Source organism: Adiantum capillus-veneris, chromosome 11, assembly GCF_014529385.1.
Source record: "Adiantum capillus-veneris isolate H3 chromosome 11, ASM1452938v2, whole genome shotgun sequence".
NCBI classification, from domain to species: domain Eukaryota; kingdom Viridiplantae; phylum Streptophyta; class Polypodiopsida; order Polypodiales; family Pteridaceae; genus Adiantum; species Adiantum capillus-veneris.
This window is the reverse complement of record NC_140941.1, coordinates 24755975-24774479: the sequence shown is the minus strand read 5'-3', so window position 1 is coordinate 24774479 and position 18505 is coordinate 24755975. Positions and strand designations below refer to the sequence as shown.

The 18505-nt window shown below is 46.8% G+C and overlaps 1 protein-coding gene across 2 annotated transcripts in view; it reads left to right on the top strand.

The window, feature by feature from the left end:
* LOC147447008 (Transducin/WD40 repeat-like superfamily protein) overlaps positions 1-18505 on the top strand; it is a 99738-nt gene that overhangs the window by 55766 nt on the left and 25467 nt on the right. For both annotated transcript variants that reach the window (XM_086524230.1, XM_086524229.1), the window contains exons 11-15: positions 9823-9912; positions 10127-10192; positions 10331-10422; positions 10875-10952; positions 11033-11105. In XM_086524230.1, the coding sequence (XP_086380356.1) occupies positions 9823-9912; positions 10127-10192; positions 10331-10422; positions 10875-10952; positions 11033-11105 (399 nt within the window). The remainder of the gene's footprint in view (positions 1-9822; positions 9913-10126; positions 10193-10330; positions 10423-10874; positions 10953-11032; positions 11106-18505) is intronic.

Below are 18505 nucleotides of genomic sequence, written 5' to 3'. Positions count from 1 at the left end.
GCAAATGAATCGTAGACATGGCTAACTCATCAAGATCCTGCCAATCATCATCACGCATAGACTTGGGCTTCGTCGATAAACCACGCAAGGGTTTATCCTGCCCCAAATCCGCCAATGCAACAAGCATATGCTCCTTCCAAGCAACAAAATTTGTACCATCAAACTGTGTCAGACCATAACGCTGGAAGTCAAATGAAAAATCAGCCATAATGCTCGCAAAAGAGCAACCAACAATGGGTAGCAAATGTCAACCAAATCAGCCTTAAACTGGCTCGAATCGCATCAACAAAAGTTTGCAAATATGGCTGTAAGATATGGCTGCAAATCAGCCCCAAAACAGCCCCAAAATTCAGCTCTTAAATAGCTACATAAACAAGTCACAAACGTGTCCCAGATCAGCCTACAACTGAGCCATACATGGACACCAGCAAAGAGGAAACAATGGCTGAAAATTCAGCGCCCAAATAAGCCCTCAAACCTGCCTGTAAACTTGTAAACCTGTAGCTGAAACCTGCTGAAAAACCTCAAGCCATTAGTGCTCGAATCCGGCTACCTAGCTCGTAGCCGCACAAGCATACATCACAATACTCACTCCTATGAGTGTGCCAAGATAATTGTACGCCTGTCAAACCCGTGAGCTAATCACAAAGCCCACACTGTGCGGTATTGATGCATACACACGCACAAATCTCCCACCTGCAGAGAACACCGCACGCAAATGCTGAGTGCAACCCGCAAATTCTACCTAGATCGCATAAATGATGCGCATAAAACTCCTGGGAAAATTTCGCTAGAGTTTCGTCAGTAAAACGGCCACAAAACGAGTAAACAAACTGACTGCACTCTCAAAACCATGAGCAACCAAAGCGCATCAAACTGCACTCCAAATGCATGCACCAATCTCCACACTTTGCATACATCATTGCAAACACCTGTAAATCTAGTACACAAATATCTGCTCTACTTGTGACTGCCAAAAAACATGCTCGAGGCATACATTGTCGAGCTCAAAATGCAATCACATTAGTCTCCCTGAGCATCAAACCACATAAGGCATACATTGTATCCTCCCACTTGTGAGGAAACTTGCAGCAAATATCACTCTCACATTTGAGAGCAAACCATGTGTGGAATCCTCGACACACAATAAACAACTGCTGCTGCAGAAAATTCAACGTTCAGAATTTTAAAATTCTGATATGACGAGCGCGTCCGGAGCGTGCCAAAACCCCAAGGTAGACTCCTGGATCACATGTATCCGAGTCCGGGTGTGAAAGCTATGCCAAAAACCTCCGTTTCGACCCAAAAACGCAGCATAAACTGCCAAAAGAGGACTGAAAAATGCAGCTCCTCAACTGTAGCTCGAATGAGGTTTCTGATGGCTCGAATGGCTTCGAAAGGGGGGTAAAACACTAGGACGCTTGGTGGAAACGCTCTCGCAAAGCTGAATTTGCCGATGCCGAAGTCGAAACCCTGTTTGCACTCTTGAAAGTGCGCGCGCGCGGACGCGATTTTGGGAATGAAACTGGCTCTCCGCTGTCGTCGTGACGGTGCACACACGCGCTCCCTCTGCACCTACGCTCTGATTGGGGAGCACCACAGACGGAGAGTGAGAGAGAGAGAAGGAGACACACGACACACACAGATATGGATGGGGAGACTCCAAGAGTGAGCAGTCCCCTATACACTTATGCTATGTATAAGGTATACAAGTCAGTGGGCGCCCAGACTCTGGGCGGCCGGGCAAGGCACAGACGCCTATACCCCAACAGGTACAGAGATTGAATTATTGAGAGGGTGTCACTTCGAAGGGTTGCATCTAATCGGAGCATCTCATAAAGAGACATTATTGAAAGGTGTTCTTCAAGATTGCTTCCGCTGTGGGCTTAGCTCCTACAATTTGGGCCTCCTCGGAAACTTTGACCTGTTGCAAGTCAGCCACTGCTGCCAGGAAGGCTCCATCAATGTCCGAAAGCATAGAGATTGGCCTATTCTTTTCACCACTTACGGATTCGACATTTTGATCAGGTTGCGGAAGTGATGGACAAGATGGTCCTGTTGGCAAACTTAAACCCAGGGCTGCTCTTTGTGCTCGAGTGAGCACGCCAGTAGGCTCTGCCGCTTGTCGTGGCAGAACTGTATGTGTAGCAAGTGCTGGCTGAGGGGTGGTGTTCAATGTGATTAGATTGATCTTCGGAAATGTAAAATCTTGTTGGTTTTGATTCGGGCCTGAAGATGAGGATTCCCTTTGTTTGGGGCAATCCTTACTGTAGTGGTCCTTAGACTCCGGACAATGTCTGCAAGGAGGAGACCCTTCAGGTAAAGGACACTTACTTTGGTAATGTCCATATTCATTGCATCTGTAGCATAAGATTGGTCGATTAGACGGACGAAACGGGGGACGAGGTGGTCGTTGCTCTTGTTGTTGCATGGAGCTGGAGGTTGAGGTGTAGAAGCTTTGGGAAACTGAGGGAGTACTAGCATGATAAAAGCTGGGGAATGCAAAGTTGTTGTGCATACCTTGCTGCATAGGGGGTGTTGTCAGCAGAGGGGGCAACGGGTTTTGATGGCCATAGGGTGAGACCATGTTGGATGCAGGTGCTAGCCCTTGTTGGAGAGAAGGACCTAGACTTTGTTGTATTTGCCGCAATCTTTTGATATAGTAACAATCCTTATCTTCGTGCCCAGATTTTTCGCAAAAGTGGCAATAAGCCCGAAGGGGACAATCTTGTGGAGGATGTCCTGGAGAGCGACAAGAGCTGCACCATACCATAGCTTTAGTCTCCTGCTGAGACCGAAGCTCTTCTAGCTCTCTCTTGATTTGATCCAAAGCCTCAAGGTGCGATGGTTTCTCTTGTCTCAGAGAGATTGATTTCTCTTCTTGGAGAGCGCGTTGTAGTTTTAGGGCTTCAAGTTTCCTGCGCAAGGAAGTCAATGGATCAGCAGGACTACCTTCCGAGAACACAGAGGGAGTCTCTATGTGAGGAGAGTTGTTGAACAGCTTCCTAGCCGCCTCTATCCTAGTAGTAGCTGCGATGAATTCCTCCAGAGTGGCGTCGGGTCTGAGGCTCTCTCGGAGTTTTTACTGAGAGGTTTTGGGGAGCGCCTTCTCCACCCACTTCTTAACCATGAATTCACCGGGTTGCTGGGGAAGCTTGGCAACCAGAGACTTGGTTTTATTCATAAGCTCTGCAAAAGTCTCCTCGGGCTTGAGCACCATGTTGGCCAACTCATCCAACACTTTCTCTTGGTAGTCACCTGGCATGAAAGCTGCACAGAACTATTTTCTTAAGGTTGCCCAAGTTGCAAGGTGATTCTCTGCAAACTGGCTGTACCATTTGTCTGCTAAGCCGTCCAAGGTGGATGAAAAAAGTACCAGATAAGCATCTTCTCTGTTAAGACCACATCCCCTACAAAGAGATACGAACCTCCGTGCATGGTCTTCAACATCTTCTGAAGAGAGTCCTTTGAAGGTGGGGAACTTGATGTTTACCTTGGCCAACACACTAGCCAACGCCTCCATGGGTGGAACCGGATGAAGGAATGGGGGATGTCGTATGTGGAGGTATGGGTGATGAGGTTAATGGACTACTACTAGATACCAAAGGTCGTCTTCTGTTATAGTGCTTCAGAGGGCTCAGTAGTGCGCTTTGACGCTCGACTGACCGCCTTGTACATGTCATGCAGTGACCACCAATCCTACCAAGCTTTGGGCAAGAAGACTCTAACTGCGGGCTGAACAACACTGGTCTAGACCAAGACAAGTGAGAATAGGGACTAGACCACTTGGTCTAGGACTAGTGACTAGACCACCTAGCTGGCAAGACGAGGAGGATTGGACGAGGGCGAGGACTAGACGAGGACCCTGGACGAGGACGAGGATTGGTTGGACCAGGGCGAGAGAGGACTAGACCAGCAGACTATCTACACAGTGCAAGCAAGTGTGCGGAGCTAGGTAGCAACCACTTAGCTTCACGATTTTTATCTCAACAAAGAGAGAGACTTCATTTGAGGTCCCACCGTGATCGCCAAAATGAGAGCACTTGTAGCGTGGATAATGTGTCGTGCTCTCTATAGTGGGTGGTCCTCAGTGCAATGTGCGTGACAATCTCACTCAAACAGACTGAAAAGAAAGGAAACAATAGACATCAACAGAGCTCACAAAGGCACAACAACAGACCAAAACATATGACTCGACTATCTCAAAGACTGATACAGACTCTAGCGTAGCAACACACTCAGCTCCAGCCCAAGACTCACAGGTACAATGGGGGTGTCGAGGCTCAGATGTGTCGGGATGGTGAAGACGTGCTCTGTGTATAGACTCCCTCTAGACGACTATTTACAAGATACTCTGACCAAACGCTACTACTCATATATACAATCATAAAGAGCCACCAACGGCTCATAAATGGCATCACCTAAGTCTATTCCCACTGGGTGGCGATGGTGACCTGGCCACGATGTCCACTAAACCATCGTATCCCTGCCACGTGTCGTTGCCGAGCGAGTCCGTCTATTGTGAACCGACCAGACCAAAGACCAACTGTACACTAATTGTCCTGTGAAAGTGACACTGTAGCCTGCTACACTCTCTAATGTGGGTGGTCCTTAGTGCAGTGTACACAGAAATCTTACTCCATGGCACACAACAATACAATTGAAAGACATATTGGCATCCTTGAAATGAAATACACCAAAGCAATGTACTAGAGGTAGACACAACAAGATAGAGTCCAAACTTATAACTCTCAATTTATTAGCTACAAATTGGCTGGTAGTAGACATAGATCCAAACCAAGTGCTCACAAGGTACAATGGGGTGTCGAGGAACAATGCAAGGAGAGTGCTATGTGTAAGGCTAGACTCTAGACCAAAGACTCATCCAAGACTTGTACTAGAGTGACCATATATACAACCGATACATATCATCCATAATTACTAAGAAATATTATTCACGAACAACTACACATATCTAGATTGTGGTGGGACGTGATGGGTTGGCCACGGTGTCCACTTGGCTACCGATACATATCATCCATAATTGCTAAGAAATATTATTGACGGACAACTACACATATCTAGATTGTGGTGGGACGTGATAGGTTGGCCACCGTGTCCACTTGGGTACCACTCCTCCATGTCCCACCAAGTGCCTTTGGTCCACTAGACCACCAATGACCCTGTCCAACAGTCAAGTGATTGCCCAAGTGTGAACCAAGACCAATTGTGATTGCCTATCGAGTGCATGTGACATTGTAGCCTAGCTATAGTTTGCCTGGCACAAGACCACTCATCGTCCCGGTGAGTGAATCTCGAGCATGAGAGAAAAAATGGCCCAAAACAGCTGTAGTGCTCTCAAGAAACAAAGCATGGTATAGAAAATAATGAAATGATACTCGACATCAGAACTGTTGGTGCTGAATTTTGACTTTGGCTAGAATGCTTGTCAGCTCTTCAACCATTGTCGTAGCCTTCCTGTGCTTTAGCGCTGGTTTTGGAGGAGATAGAGGAGGTGCTGAGTGTGTGGTAGAAGAGGTGACAATGGTGGTGAAGAGGTGGATTCATGGGGAGGTAGTGGAACTGGGGGGGTGGATGACTTTTATTGGGCAAGAAGGGTAGATGCTTGCTGTGGTAGTGTTGGAGAGGGCTCTTGAGAGGGTTGGAACGTGCGTTCTATGTGTCATACTTGAGTAGCCTAAGAACCAACGAGTCTAGTTGGAAGATGACCTCCATGTTCTAGGGCGAGAGGGGGAGATTGGGTGGGTAGGGGCGAGGGGGGGCTAGATAGGGGCGAGGGATGGAAGGGGGTGGGTAGGGGCGAGGGGTGGGTAGGGGGTGTGGGTAGGGGCGAGGGGTGAGTAGGGGGGCGAGGGGTGGGTAAGGGGACTAGGGGCAAGGGGGGAAAGGGTAGGGGCGAGGGGTGGGTAGGGAGGCAAGGGGGTGGGAGGGGGAGGGTAGGGGCGAGGGCTGGTGAGGGGGGCGAGGGGGAGGGACTAGGGGCAAGGGTGAGTGGGCATGGGCGAGGGCTGGTGAGGGGGGGCGAGGGGTGGATAGGGGGGCGAGTGAGTGTGAGGGGGAGGGTAGGGTGTAGGGGATAGGGGGTAGATGGGGGCGAGAGGGTGTGAGGGGGTGGTAGATAGCAAATATTCATCTCCAATGCAAGGTATAGCCGGAAGAATTCGTGTTCCATTGTAGACGAATTCCATGGTCCACTGGCTGAAAGAGGAGATGCTACAGAGCGCAGCAGTTGGTGACGGGAGTTCGCTAGACACAAAGGAGAGCTTTGTTCTGGTCGGAGAAGCAGACACCACTGGGGCTGATGTTAGAGGGGGAGTGAACTCTTGTAGAGGTGATTTCTTCCCACTTCTATGATTCTTCATAGGCTTACCAAATTCAAAGGCTTCCACCAAGGGCGCATCAGGAGTAGCTTATGTGACCTTCAACCTTTGAGTTGGCTAAGGTGGCTCATTAGGTTTAGTTACTGTGGAAACATTGGAAGAGGGTGTACCTTCAGGCAAAGAGTGAATCGAGACTCCAAAATAGGGCATAGATTTGGTAGTATCCAACCACTCCAACAGATGATCATCTGACCCGTCAGGTGGAGTAGGCTGTTCCAATTCAAGGCTAGTTGCTAGGGACAAGGAAGTAATGGATAAGGCATTTGACTTCTAATCAAGGGATTGTGGGTTCAGATCCCACCGGGCGTGCCAAACATGAGAGCACTTGTAGCTCGGATAGTGTGTCGTGCTCTCTACGGTGGGTGCTCCTCAGTGCAATGTGCGTGACATCTGAAACAAAGGAAACAATGGATAACAGTTGATCAACACAGAGACACAACAGCAGACCAGAATATATAGACTCAACTATCTCAAAGAACCGATAGAGACTCTGGCGTGGCAGCACACTCAGCTCCAACCCAAAACTCACGGGTACAATGGGGGTGTCGAGGCTCAGATGCGCAGGGATGATGCAGACATGCTGTGTGTATATACTGCTCCTCTAGATGACGACGCTGGACCATATATCAAGAAGATCCACCAACGGCTCATAAATGTCAGCCACCTAAGTCTATCTGCAAACTGAGTGGTGGTGGTGACCTGGCCACGATGTCCACTAGACCACCGTCCGTATCCCTGCCACGTGTCACTGCCAGCCCAGAGAGTCCGTCCAGTGTGAACCAAACCAGACCAACTGTACTAATTGTGTATCCTGTGAAAGTGACACTGTAGCTTGCTACAGTCAGAGTATCAGGGAACGGACCGAATGAGGCGCTCACGTTCCCAGAATGTGTTCCCAAGCATGGAGCTCCCTAGAAACAAAGACGAGAATAGAACATCGTTCCGTCCCCAAGCAAAACCTGAACGATAAGCGGAACGGGTAGAGCGGCCAGCGGAACGCAGAACGCCGATTGGAAACTACATTTTTTTGAAATTTGGAAATTTTGGCTTAAAAAAAAAAAAAGGAATGTTTGGGCAATGTTGTTTGAACTTTTTTTGGGGGGGGGGGGGGGGGGGGGGGTAGGGGGGTATCCTCTCCTAAATAATCCAAACCCTCTCCCTCAAGCCTCAAGCTCTCAAGGAGACGATTAAAAAAATATGAAAACAAAGAGTCAAGACTCAACCTCAAGGCTCAACGCTCACCCTTTCCCTCAAATCTCAAGCCTTCAGCATAATTGAAAAGCATGCCTAAATAGGATTCTACTTGGACTAATGAGTGTGTCACTGTGTGTGCCTCTCTACTAACATGTAGGTTGAATCAAGCCTAATTTAAGCAGATTTCAGGTTATCGTTTTGGCCCCCGTTCCCGTTCCGCTCTTCCGGACCCCCCGCGTTCCGGGGGCCCTCGTCCCCGTTCTGTGCAAGTTTGAATTTGGTTGATTCCGTCATGGTTAGAGATGTTTGCAGAAAATAAAAGATCTACACAAAACCTATAATGGACTTAAAATAGCATGTTAACTGCCACAACTTGTGACTACAATTTATTCTCTGACGCTTCTCTAACCCTTGCAAAAACCAAGTATTTGAAGGCGGGACTCTCTAAACAAACGTACTAGGGAATTCCGTCATCCTTGCAACCATTTCCGTAAATTTTGCGAAGGGTTAATTGCGATTAGGAGGAAATGGGATTTGAATCCTTCGCTCCTTGTCTAAAGTAATATGAATGGCTACTCTCTTTGAGAATATTCAAGGCAATTTGTTTTTCATGATGGGTACATACACCCAACGTGATGTCTCATACTACTATATGACATCACACTACTATATAGTAGCTGTAAAAACTGCCGTACCAATTGAGCTTCCTACAACACCAAAATGGGAGATCTACAAAACCCAAACCTTAGTAGTCTTGCATGCGAACGCTCTTGCACTTCAAAATGGAGACCAAAATGCTTCCAAATGGAATTTGAGATTGCACGGAATCCCAAACTACATGATCTCCCATCGAAATCGTTGAAATTAGAGATGGTTGAAACTACGTGATCTCCCATTGAAATCGTTGAAATTAGAGATGGTTGCTGATGTCTCCAGAAAATCGTGGGGTGGATATAGCACCAACACATGGGGGAAGAGAATGCAGAAACCCTTATCCTCAACCGGTTCTTCCCGTGTTCTTGCTTGTTGCACAGCTCCTTAGCCACCATTTTGGAAGGGTAGTTGTAGCACTAGTAATGACCCTTGTATCTACTACCTTGTGGTAATGATGAATATAGGCAAGAAGTCATCCAAGGGAACCATGTGTTGAGCTTGATATCTCAACAGATCAGTAGGGTTGAAGCCTACATCTTCTGATTGCTAGGTAATAGTTGCAAAAACGCAGATGCTGGCTGCTGCTGTGGCTGATTGTTGGCAATACAAGGGCTGTAATGAGAGGGCAGGAAATGGCTGCAAGAATATTGAGACAAAGGGCCTGATGCTAGGCGCTACTTGCCGAGGGTCACAGGAAAAATTGCTAGAAGGGAGGGGTGATGAGGGCGCGTGGGTCTGATGTTAAGTCATTGGAAAGTGAAAGGGACAAGGGCTGCTAACGCAGGTGCCACTTCTTAGGGCTGATGCTTGAGACTCTGCAATTATGACGCCTCCAGGGATGTGAGGGTACTGGTTAAATGAGGCCTACCTTGCTTATACGCCTTTAAAACGCCATTCAATCTTGTATCTCTGAATCACCAATTACTTCAATGCATCACTAAAACCTAAAAATGCACTAAATGTGTATTTTATTACACATCGCATGCACATTGATGGGATAGGTGTGAGATTTGAACACACTGGTTCTACTGATCCAAGCTACATGCTAGTGTCATTGGATCCCCACAGAAGAGGAACAACAACACGCAAATACGCTTCATACAATGATTTATGCAAAGAGGGTGCCTCTCCACAGGGCATCTCCCCAGGTATGCTCATAGCGATCATTACAATTTCAGACTTACAGCCCGAGTATCTGCTCCTTTGGGTTGCATAGGCCATGAATGTCTATGTGACCGACCTTCAATCAATTAGGACAGCTTCATCTCCATAGAAGGCCATTCTGCTTTTTATTCTTGCTTTCCTGATTTTAAGCATGCAAACCTTGGTACTCTTTATTTGAAGTTTGGCAAGGTGACATGCCATTATCTAGGTAGATGGAATTGCCAGAAAGCGCCCTCGAGAGCAATCCTTCTTTCATGAAGGTTGATGTTTTAGGTGCATTTTGAAATTGCAACAGGAGACGATAGAGTAAGTTGTCCTTGGTTTGCGTTTCCTTTGGTTTTTTCCCTTTTAAAGTTCTGCGATTATATGTCTGTAAAGGTTGTGACAACCTTCCATGGCTGTTTGGCAGGTTGTTTATGCTGGTAGTAGTTCTGGGCATTTCCTTGCTTGGGATCTGAGGGGTGGAAAAAGCTCTACTGCGTTTATAACTCCTGGAGTGGTATTTGTTTCAGATTCTGTTCAATATCTCATTTTGTATCTTTGTTGCTGATGGCCTTTAACAACATTCAGTTTTAGAGAGGCATTGCATCTGGCTGTTTCAATGTAAACAAGAATGCCGCTTACCAAATCCAGAGGGAAGCATTCTGCACTGTACATCTAATGCTTTCTGCTGACAAATGTTCACCAAATGATTGGTTTACTGTGAAGTGCAGGTTTACAATCCACCATTTGCAGCATGGAAAATGACAACCCTTCTAGAACAGATTCCATCACTTACGGTAAGTCATGTATCATTTATTTGCTTCTTGTCATTTATAATTCTATGCTAACCCATAAAGAGGCCCACTGTGCTCACTTTATGGTGTATGGCGCATCGCATCAAGTGGTCCCTTAATCGGATTCTGTTGGTATTACAGGCTCAAACTGCCATTGAAATGAGTGGAATTCAATCAATTAGCTTGAATCAAGGCTGTGAACAACAGCTTGCCTTTCATTTGCTTAATGGATGGTAATTTTTTTCTTCAGGCTTAAAGAAACATCATCATGAGTCACAAACAATTTAAAAGTGGGAGTTTTGAAGGTGTACGATACATGGTGTACGTGTGGTAAATCGTACCATATATTAAATTGTATGGTATGGCAGACATCTCTGATGCGTTATCTGATGGGTGACATAGAGCATCACTAAGGAGTTGCTCTGTAAGTTCGGTGAATGATACATATAAATACTTTCACATTGGGTAGCAGAGTGATTTTCCCATCCAAATCCACAATTTCTTTATTGAAAATGGAAGTTTTCTTATATGTTCACTAGTAGAGTGCATAGCTGGTCTAGCAGTGGCTCTCTTTGTAATACTTGTCAGAACTTAGAGGTTTAAAATGAAAGCTCATGCTTGAAAACTAAAGCTCCAAATTTTCTTGCATGTTAAGCTTTATAATTATTGTGTTTACATTGTCAAGGTCAGGGGTGCTGGATCTGTCAGGTCTTAAAGTAACCCACATACATTGCCCCCCACCACCATGGTGTTCTGTTGAAGGGTAAGGAAAATCTTTAGCATTTATGTCCTTACCATTGTTGACAAGAACATTTATTGGATTTTTTGAATGCATTCATGTAGAGAAGGTGATTGTGTGCTTAAAAAGGCCGTTCTTCTTCTACGAAGAAAACCAACTTGGTTGTCTGCAAATTCTGTAAGTATAGATGCATAGCAAGTCTCAATGTTTTTTTGTAATGTTTTGTACAGTTCACCTAGAAATGTCGTTTTCAAGGTGTCTTAAAACAATCCACAGTTGAGTATTTGTTTTGGGTTGATGAACAAAAATGTGTTGTCAAGTTTTTCCCGTCAAATCCTATAGAAGGGCTTGTGTATGTAACGGAGCCAATTGTTTAACTTTTTTTGATGATGTAGGGAATTAATGCTTGTAATTCTTTAAATGTTTAAATTCATTACTTTGTATAGTTGTAAGTCATAAAAAATGACAAGTGAATTGTTACAAGCTGCTCTAGTATAAATCTTAAAACATTTTTAGTTACTCTATTATATGCTTAAAACTTATTATATTTCAGTACCTACATTATAAAGCTGATAACTTCTTCCACATTAAGTTGAATTATTAACACATGGAAGGGGCTAGCAGAAGCAAGGGCTGAGCTTGAGTAGAGGGCTTGCCTGAGAGTCTAAACACAGGGGCAGCTTAAACAAGGGGTTTGCTTAGTTATGGATAGGTCGGTGAACCTTGAAGATGAAAGCATTTACCAAGTACCGCCGAAAGCGAAGCACTCTTTCCGGAGGAAGATTAGAAAAGCATGTTATCGGTGGACTAGTTAAGAGCGGGGAAGCTTTCTAAAACCAAAGATGAATTCATGTATGAAAAAGTGCAGGTCACGATTAAGAATGAATTGTGCCTTATGAGGGAGGAGAGAAATTTATGCAGCTATAGAAGCTTGCAAGAATGATGTGTATGCACACATGAAATATGCTCTGCAAAAGGATAAATTTGCTCTAAGATGTACACACTGAAGGGGAAATCCATGCCATTTTGAGAAAAGAGGTGAATGTAATGCATATGTAGTGCAAAAGAAATTGGGTGATGCAATTGCCACTTTTGAATCATGGAAATCGGAAAGGGTAAAGTGCATAAGGGAAGAAGATTCTTTGATTGAAGATCTCAAGGGTGAACACGCGGTATGCAAGGGTAAGCTTGATGCAAGTAAGACAACCCAAGTAGTACACCAAGTTCGCATATACAAGAAGAAATAAAAGAGCTGAAGGTACATGTGGAGAATGGATTGAAGGCCTGGACCAATGTGGTCAAACAGCATCAGGAAAACACTTAATGGATAGAAGCAGTTAAAAAGCAAAAAGCTTGCCTCTCCCCTTCTTCTCCTAGTGTCATAAAGGATACATTGGAGGAGGAGATGAGAAGTGGGCTTTGAATGTACGAGTTGTGAGGTGGAAAGAGGACGAGAGTCCAAAAGAGGGCGCCACCCATAGAGGCATGGAGAGTAGGAAAGGATGCATAGAAGAGAGAGCACTTACAAAAAAGTTATTGATTTAGACAAAAAGAAAACATTGACGCGCCTTGAATGGCCTTTTTTTTTTTTGGAGGATGATCTATTCATATTTAAATAGCACATTGGAAAGGATGCATGCCACGTAAACTTGAGCCTAGAAAGGCTGGAAAATGAATTGTTTATAGAGATGAGAGAGTGATTATTGCAGAGAACAGAGTGCATGGCGGTGCTCGACCTATGGGACCATGCTAAGGTTTGTAGTATGAAATTTCATGGATCACTTTCATTGGATGTAGGTCCTTTGAGGAGACTTTTAGAGGATGAGGTATTGTTCTACAATAAGAAAGTCATGAATGCAAGGCAAGGAACTTGCTCGTAGTCTCAGGGTATAGATGGGAATTAGTGGCAAAGAAAGAAGCTTGTGGGAAAACTAGTAGAGGTTCATGAGGAGTTGCCACCCTTTACAAACAGTTACATCTTCAGACGAAGGATTGTCGCTTTCTTTATAGTGCTATATGCTACTTTGCGCCTTCTACATTCGAATATGCCAGCCCAAATGAGCAATTGCATTATTTGATCATGGTGATAATATTATAGAGTACTCAAGAGGGAGATATCATGTTGGTTGGGGACTTTAATGCAAGGACGGCTTCTTGTCAAGCTTTCTTTTTTGATACATCAGTGAAGGATTTTTGTGATTATCATCATGCAGATCTTGGCATCAAGAGAGTTTCCCGTGAATCTTGAAGATGCACAAAGTATGGTAAATATCTCCTAGAGATGGGAGCTATGCATTGCTTAGCCTTACTCAATTACATAGCTAAATGCTCATCATTAGGAGGATTTACATGTTACTAATAGCGGCATGGTGCTAGCACAATGGATTATGTACTCGCTCCACTTTCTTTGAGAGCTATTAGTTAAAAATCGCCCATTGGGCTACAACACCCCCGAAGGGAAAGATACATGAGAGGAAACTCTCCTAGCTGAAAAAATATGTACAAGTAGGCTAGATCAGGATATAGGGGGTGGGAAGAACCACATTGGTGGGCGGTAATGCCATCGAGGGGTCCCTTGCTCAATAGTGAAGAAGGGGCCCGAACTCCATAGTCGTAGGAAGGCCTATCGACACTCCCTCATGCGATCCGATCCACCTTGAAGCTGGTCAAACTGGCCTCGTAGGGTGTGTATGAGCTCTAGCCAAATGTCTCATTTTGTCTCGGCAGGTGGAACTGCTCTGTCCTCAAAAAATGCGAAAGCAGCGGGCCCACCGTATGAACCACAGTGTCAGGTTGCCGGTCACCTCCAAGGCTGAGGGTGGACCATGCCGTTGAGCTAAATTGTCTAGCTACCTAGTGAGGGGAGCAAACAAAGGACTCGTAGTCATATTTGCTGTGCCATGGGATAGTCCCATAGGCAATGCCTTTGTGTCTCTCTATGATGATCATATGCTGTGCACGCTAAAGGGTGGCCATTGTGCTCCCCATTGCTACGGCCTTGTGAGCAACCAGCCACTGGAACATCGTGGCTCTCTTGGGCTGCCGACTGTCCGAGAGACGCGTCCAAAAGTCTGTCAAGAACTCAGGTAAGAGGCCCTCCCTCTGCCAGTGGTATGTTGTTGCTGGAGAGATCTCACATCGAGCAGTCAAGATGTGACGGCCTAGGCGGGTGTTTTCTTTCTAGAGTACTAGGGTGTGGTTGGCTCAGATCTTTGTAGTGCATACCAACACAGTCTGCACACTGGCGAGATGCCTAATAGCATGAGTGAGGGATTAATTTATCTTATCCCCAAGGAGGGTGACTCCTTGCATGAGATCCGATAGTGGCGACCCATCACCATTCTCAACTCAGCCTACAAAAACCTAGCCAAGGCTCTGAGTTTGAGAATTTAGTCGCTCCTGGAGAGCCTTATCCATGAGACAGAGACTAGTTTTGTCAGGGAGCACATCATCGGGGACAACATTTTCACCTTTTGGGAGGTGTCAGCACTAGCTCGTCTACAAGGAGAGGATCTTGTGATACTCCTCGACTTTGAGAAGGCGTACAACAGAGTAGACTAGGACTTCCTTGAGGGTACTTTGCAGAGGATGGGACTCTCAGATGCATGGATCATGGGAGTGTCAGCTCTCTATAGGTGGGCACATAATCAGGTACTCTTGTTAGGGGGAACAGGGGAGCGTTTTTTGCTGTCACGCTCGGTTCGCCAAGGCTGCTCCCTTGCCCCCTTCCTGTTTCTCTTCTATGCTGAGGCGATGAGCCAGTTTTTGGCATCACACGAGGTTGGATTTTGTGGACTACAACTGCCTATTAGGGGTGAGGAGCTCTTGGATGCTGAGATTGCTGATGACACAGGTTTGGTTTTGGAGGGCCAAGAGGCCAACTTGCACAGGTGTGAGCAGGCTCTTGAGGTGTTTTGTTGTGCTTCAGGAGCATTGATCAAGTGGAGGAAGACAATGGCTTTTTGGGTTGGTAGTGCGCCTATACCTGAGTGGTCGCTTGGCGAGGGCTTTAGGTGAATCCCTCCATGTACACGTATACGCTACTTGGGTTGTCAGGTTTGGGTTGGATCTCTCACCAAAGCAGCAGATAGATCCCCTTCTCCTCTCCATCAGAAGGAAGTTTCTACATTGGAGCTCAACATGATTTTCTCTTGCAAGCAGGGTTGTAGTGGTCAACCAGGTGTTACTGGCTACGATATGGTACATTACATCTTATTGGATTTTTTCGAGTTCTTGCATCATCTAGCTGGAGTGGCTGATAACGATTTCTTGTGATCGATAGGACAGAACACGCAAACAACTCGGGCCAAGGTCTCTTGGCAGGTCTCACTTTACCATGCTCTCAGGGAGGATTGGGGATCACAGACCCAGCACAACAGAGTATAGCCCTCCTTGGGAAGCTGGTGGTCAGAGGTCTTCGTCCAGGGACATAGCCTTGGAAGGAGTTGTTGCAACACAGGATTCCGGCCCGAGTCCCACAGACAGGCCACTCATGAAGCCTTCCACCCGTTGGATTTTCAGAGAGATGTGTAGAGTAGGCCTGAGAAGGTGGGAGGATCATTTTGTGTTGAGCTTGCTTCGGTCTTGGGAGCAGTTGTGAGGGGGCCCTTGAAGCACCTGCCCACTTGCATTGAGGAGTGGTTGCGACAGCCACTTGTTTGGAACCCCTTGGTCAGTACACAGCGGGGTCACTTGGTTGGTAGCAAGCCTCATGTCTCTTGGGGGTCCATGGCAGAGGGTCCAACCCACACATTTGGCGACTAGCTACAATTCTCAGTTCTGACCGAGGAGCTGCAGGGCATGCAACTGCGGGGCATGAGGGGAGCGCAGAGCATGTGTCAGGACATTACAAAGACTATCCCTGTAGAGTGGCACACCCCTCTGGAGTCGGTAGCACCATGCTGGATGGGGGCCCTCACGTGACTGGAGGTTCTCATCTCAGTCAGGGCCTGTAGGGCGAGAGGGTCTTGCAGTTTCTGTGAGGTATAGGGGGAGTGCCAATTACATAGTCTCTTCCGAGGCCTCAGAGGTGGCCGAGTGTTGCTTTCAGAGGATTTGAGTTGTGGGCATCTGTGGGAGGACCTGTGTCATTGATCCTGACCCAATTGCTCTTGAGACTGGCCACTGGCGTCTTTGGGCATGGGAGAGTTGTCCTTTGGCTTGTGTGCAGTGGGACCCAAAGGGAGTGGTTCTAGCAGGACCCCTTCACCTTGGTTGACCACACCCAAGGACTCCCTTCTTTCAGTACACGGCTGGGTTGGGTTGGCACATATTGACAACTTGGAGAGAGGCTCATTTTGTTGCAAAACCACTCATTGGCAAGAGAAGGGTCTCACGTTGGAGTTTCTGATAGGATTTTGGGAGCGGTTGTGGGACAGTCGACAGCCGAGGAGAGCTACCATGGTTCAGTGGCTAGTTGCACATAGAGCTATTGCAGTTGGGAGTTGGCTGGTACACAGTGGCCTCTTGGCAGCATGGGTGGCTTGTGACCCACCCATTAGAGACTCAACGACATTGTTTGTGGGACTGTCCCATGGCACATCAGGTGTGGCTTCCGATTTTGTGACTGATGCCTACGCTTTCTTCAGCCTGACAATACACTTAGGGTGCTACTGCGTAGTCCACACTTACGGGCCAAGCACTCCGGTTCGAGAGGGCTTCAGTCAACGGGATGATCGTGATACAGGATGGTAGGCCTTCATTCCAGCCTGCACACAACGCTCATCCCTCAGGAGTGGAACGGTGATAGAGGTGTTGGGAGCTCATCTGAGGCGTGACACTTCGGTTCATCTGTAGAGCCCGTTGCTTTCGTATTTTTGAGGCTCGTCCTGTTCCATCGGCGAAGACTGTTCGTGACATCTGGCTAGAATTGGTCCACACACTCAGGGGCCAATTCGAGCGCCTTCAGGGTAGCTCTGATCGCATGCAGGAGCGTCGGAGGCTTTTCTGAGATTGTGGCGGCTTGGACCCTTCTTCACTACGGTTCATGGTGCCATAGTTACTCAGAACAGGAAATTGGAACGGGGAACGCAACGGCAACATGTATGAAATGCCATTTCCTGTTTTGGATACTCACGTTGTTAGCGTGCAAACGACAAGGAAAACGAGTGCCTCTATAGCCTTGCACGAATCACACCGTCGGAAGGAAGAACTATTGCACCGCCGAAACCACCTGTGATATAAGCACCTATAAAGATTTATGAAGAACCTTCTAGCATGAAGCACACTTGGAATTAGGAGAAACCAAGGACACAAACGCGTAGCTTGTCTCGAGTAGATGTCCGTAGAGCATCCATAGGTTAAAAACAGATAAAAAATGAGAGAGATATGACCGCTCGAAGTTGGGGGTGTACTCTCTCTTGCTAAAAAATGAGCTCTCTTGAAAGTTTGCAGGTGTTGTAGAGAGTAGCAACTATAAAATGGGGCCTCTTTTTATCTCTTATCCCAAGAGATCTTCTCTCTCTCCTCAGCCGACAAGACTCTCCTTGTAGGCTTCTTTTGATTGGTCCATTTTTGGCCTTATTTAAGTAGGAAATGAAGTGTCAGTGACTTTTGGCTCAAGGGAGGGGGGGGGGGGGGGGGGGGCTAGTATCCAAGGGACCAAAAGAGTGGACAGGTGCTTGGGCAAGAAGTGGGAATCCAAAATGGCGCCATCTTCTCCCCCATGAAGCCCACGAGCCCCCATAGCCAAGGCTTGAGAGAGCTCCTTTCTCCTTTGATACACCCCAAATGAGCACCCCATCCTCCCATTATACTCTCCATTTCCTCCTTCCCCCTTCCAATGTGGGATAATCCCAGTGTCACATGGCATCCTCCTCTTGCACTTCTCCCATTCCCTCCTTTTCCTACAGGAAATTCTTATCCCACCAACCTCCTTTCAAGACCAACTTCTCAGGAGCATGGTGTACCGCTCGGCCACTAAATGCGACGCCGTAAAGCACGGCTCGAAGCTCATCACTTTCGCTATTTCCAAAAAGTTCAAATCTCAGCATTTCTAATTTAAATCATCAAGTTGGCCCAGTTGCCTTTGTCGCATGCATCTGCAACTACTTTCTAAGTCGAGACCGCCACTTCGGACGCACATAACTGATGATGTACAAGTCCAATTCACAAGCTATAAAGCATGGCTGAAAATACTTATTGAAAACCATGTTTTGGGGACTTGAACAACCCAAAACTCCAATACACAAGCCCTGCAAAACAAAACCTTTGAGCATGAATTTTTACATGGTCACTCTCAAGACTTGAAGCACTATGTACACATATATACATGAGGCTAGCTAGCAAGCTTTTTGGCATGATCTATTGGCTTCATGCTCATCCAAAAAATGCTTGACATAGCTTGCCAACCCCCCCTAGCTTGCTTGATCATTCATGACAAGCAGAGGTTTTTTGTGACGGCCCGGGAGTTGGGCTCGTCATGCGAAGGTGCGTGGTGGGCGCGTTTGCCTTCAAAGGGTCCGGCTCGGACGGGACCGGCTCGGGTCAAGGTGCGTTTGCCTTCAAGGGGCCCGGCTCGGACGGGACCGGCTCGGGTCAAGGTGTGTTTGCCTTCAAGGGGCCCGGCTCGGACGGGA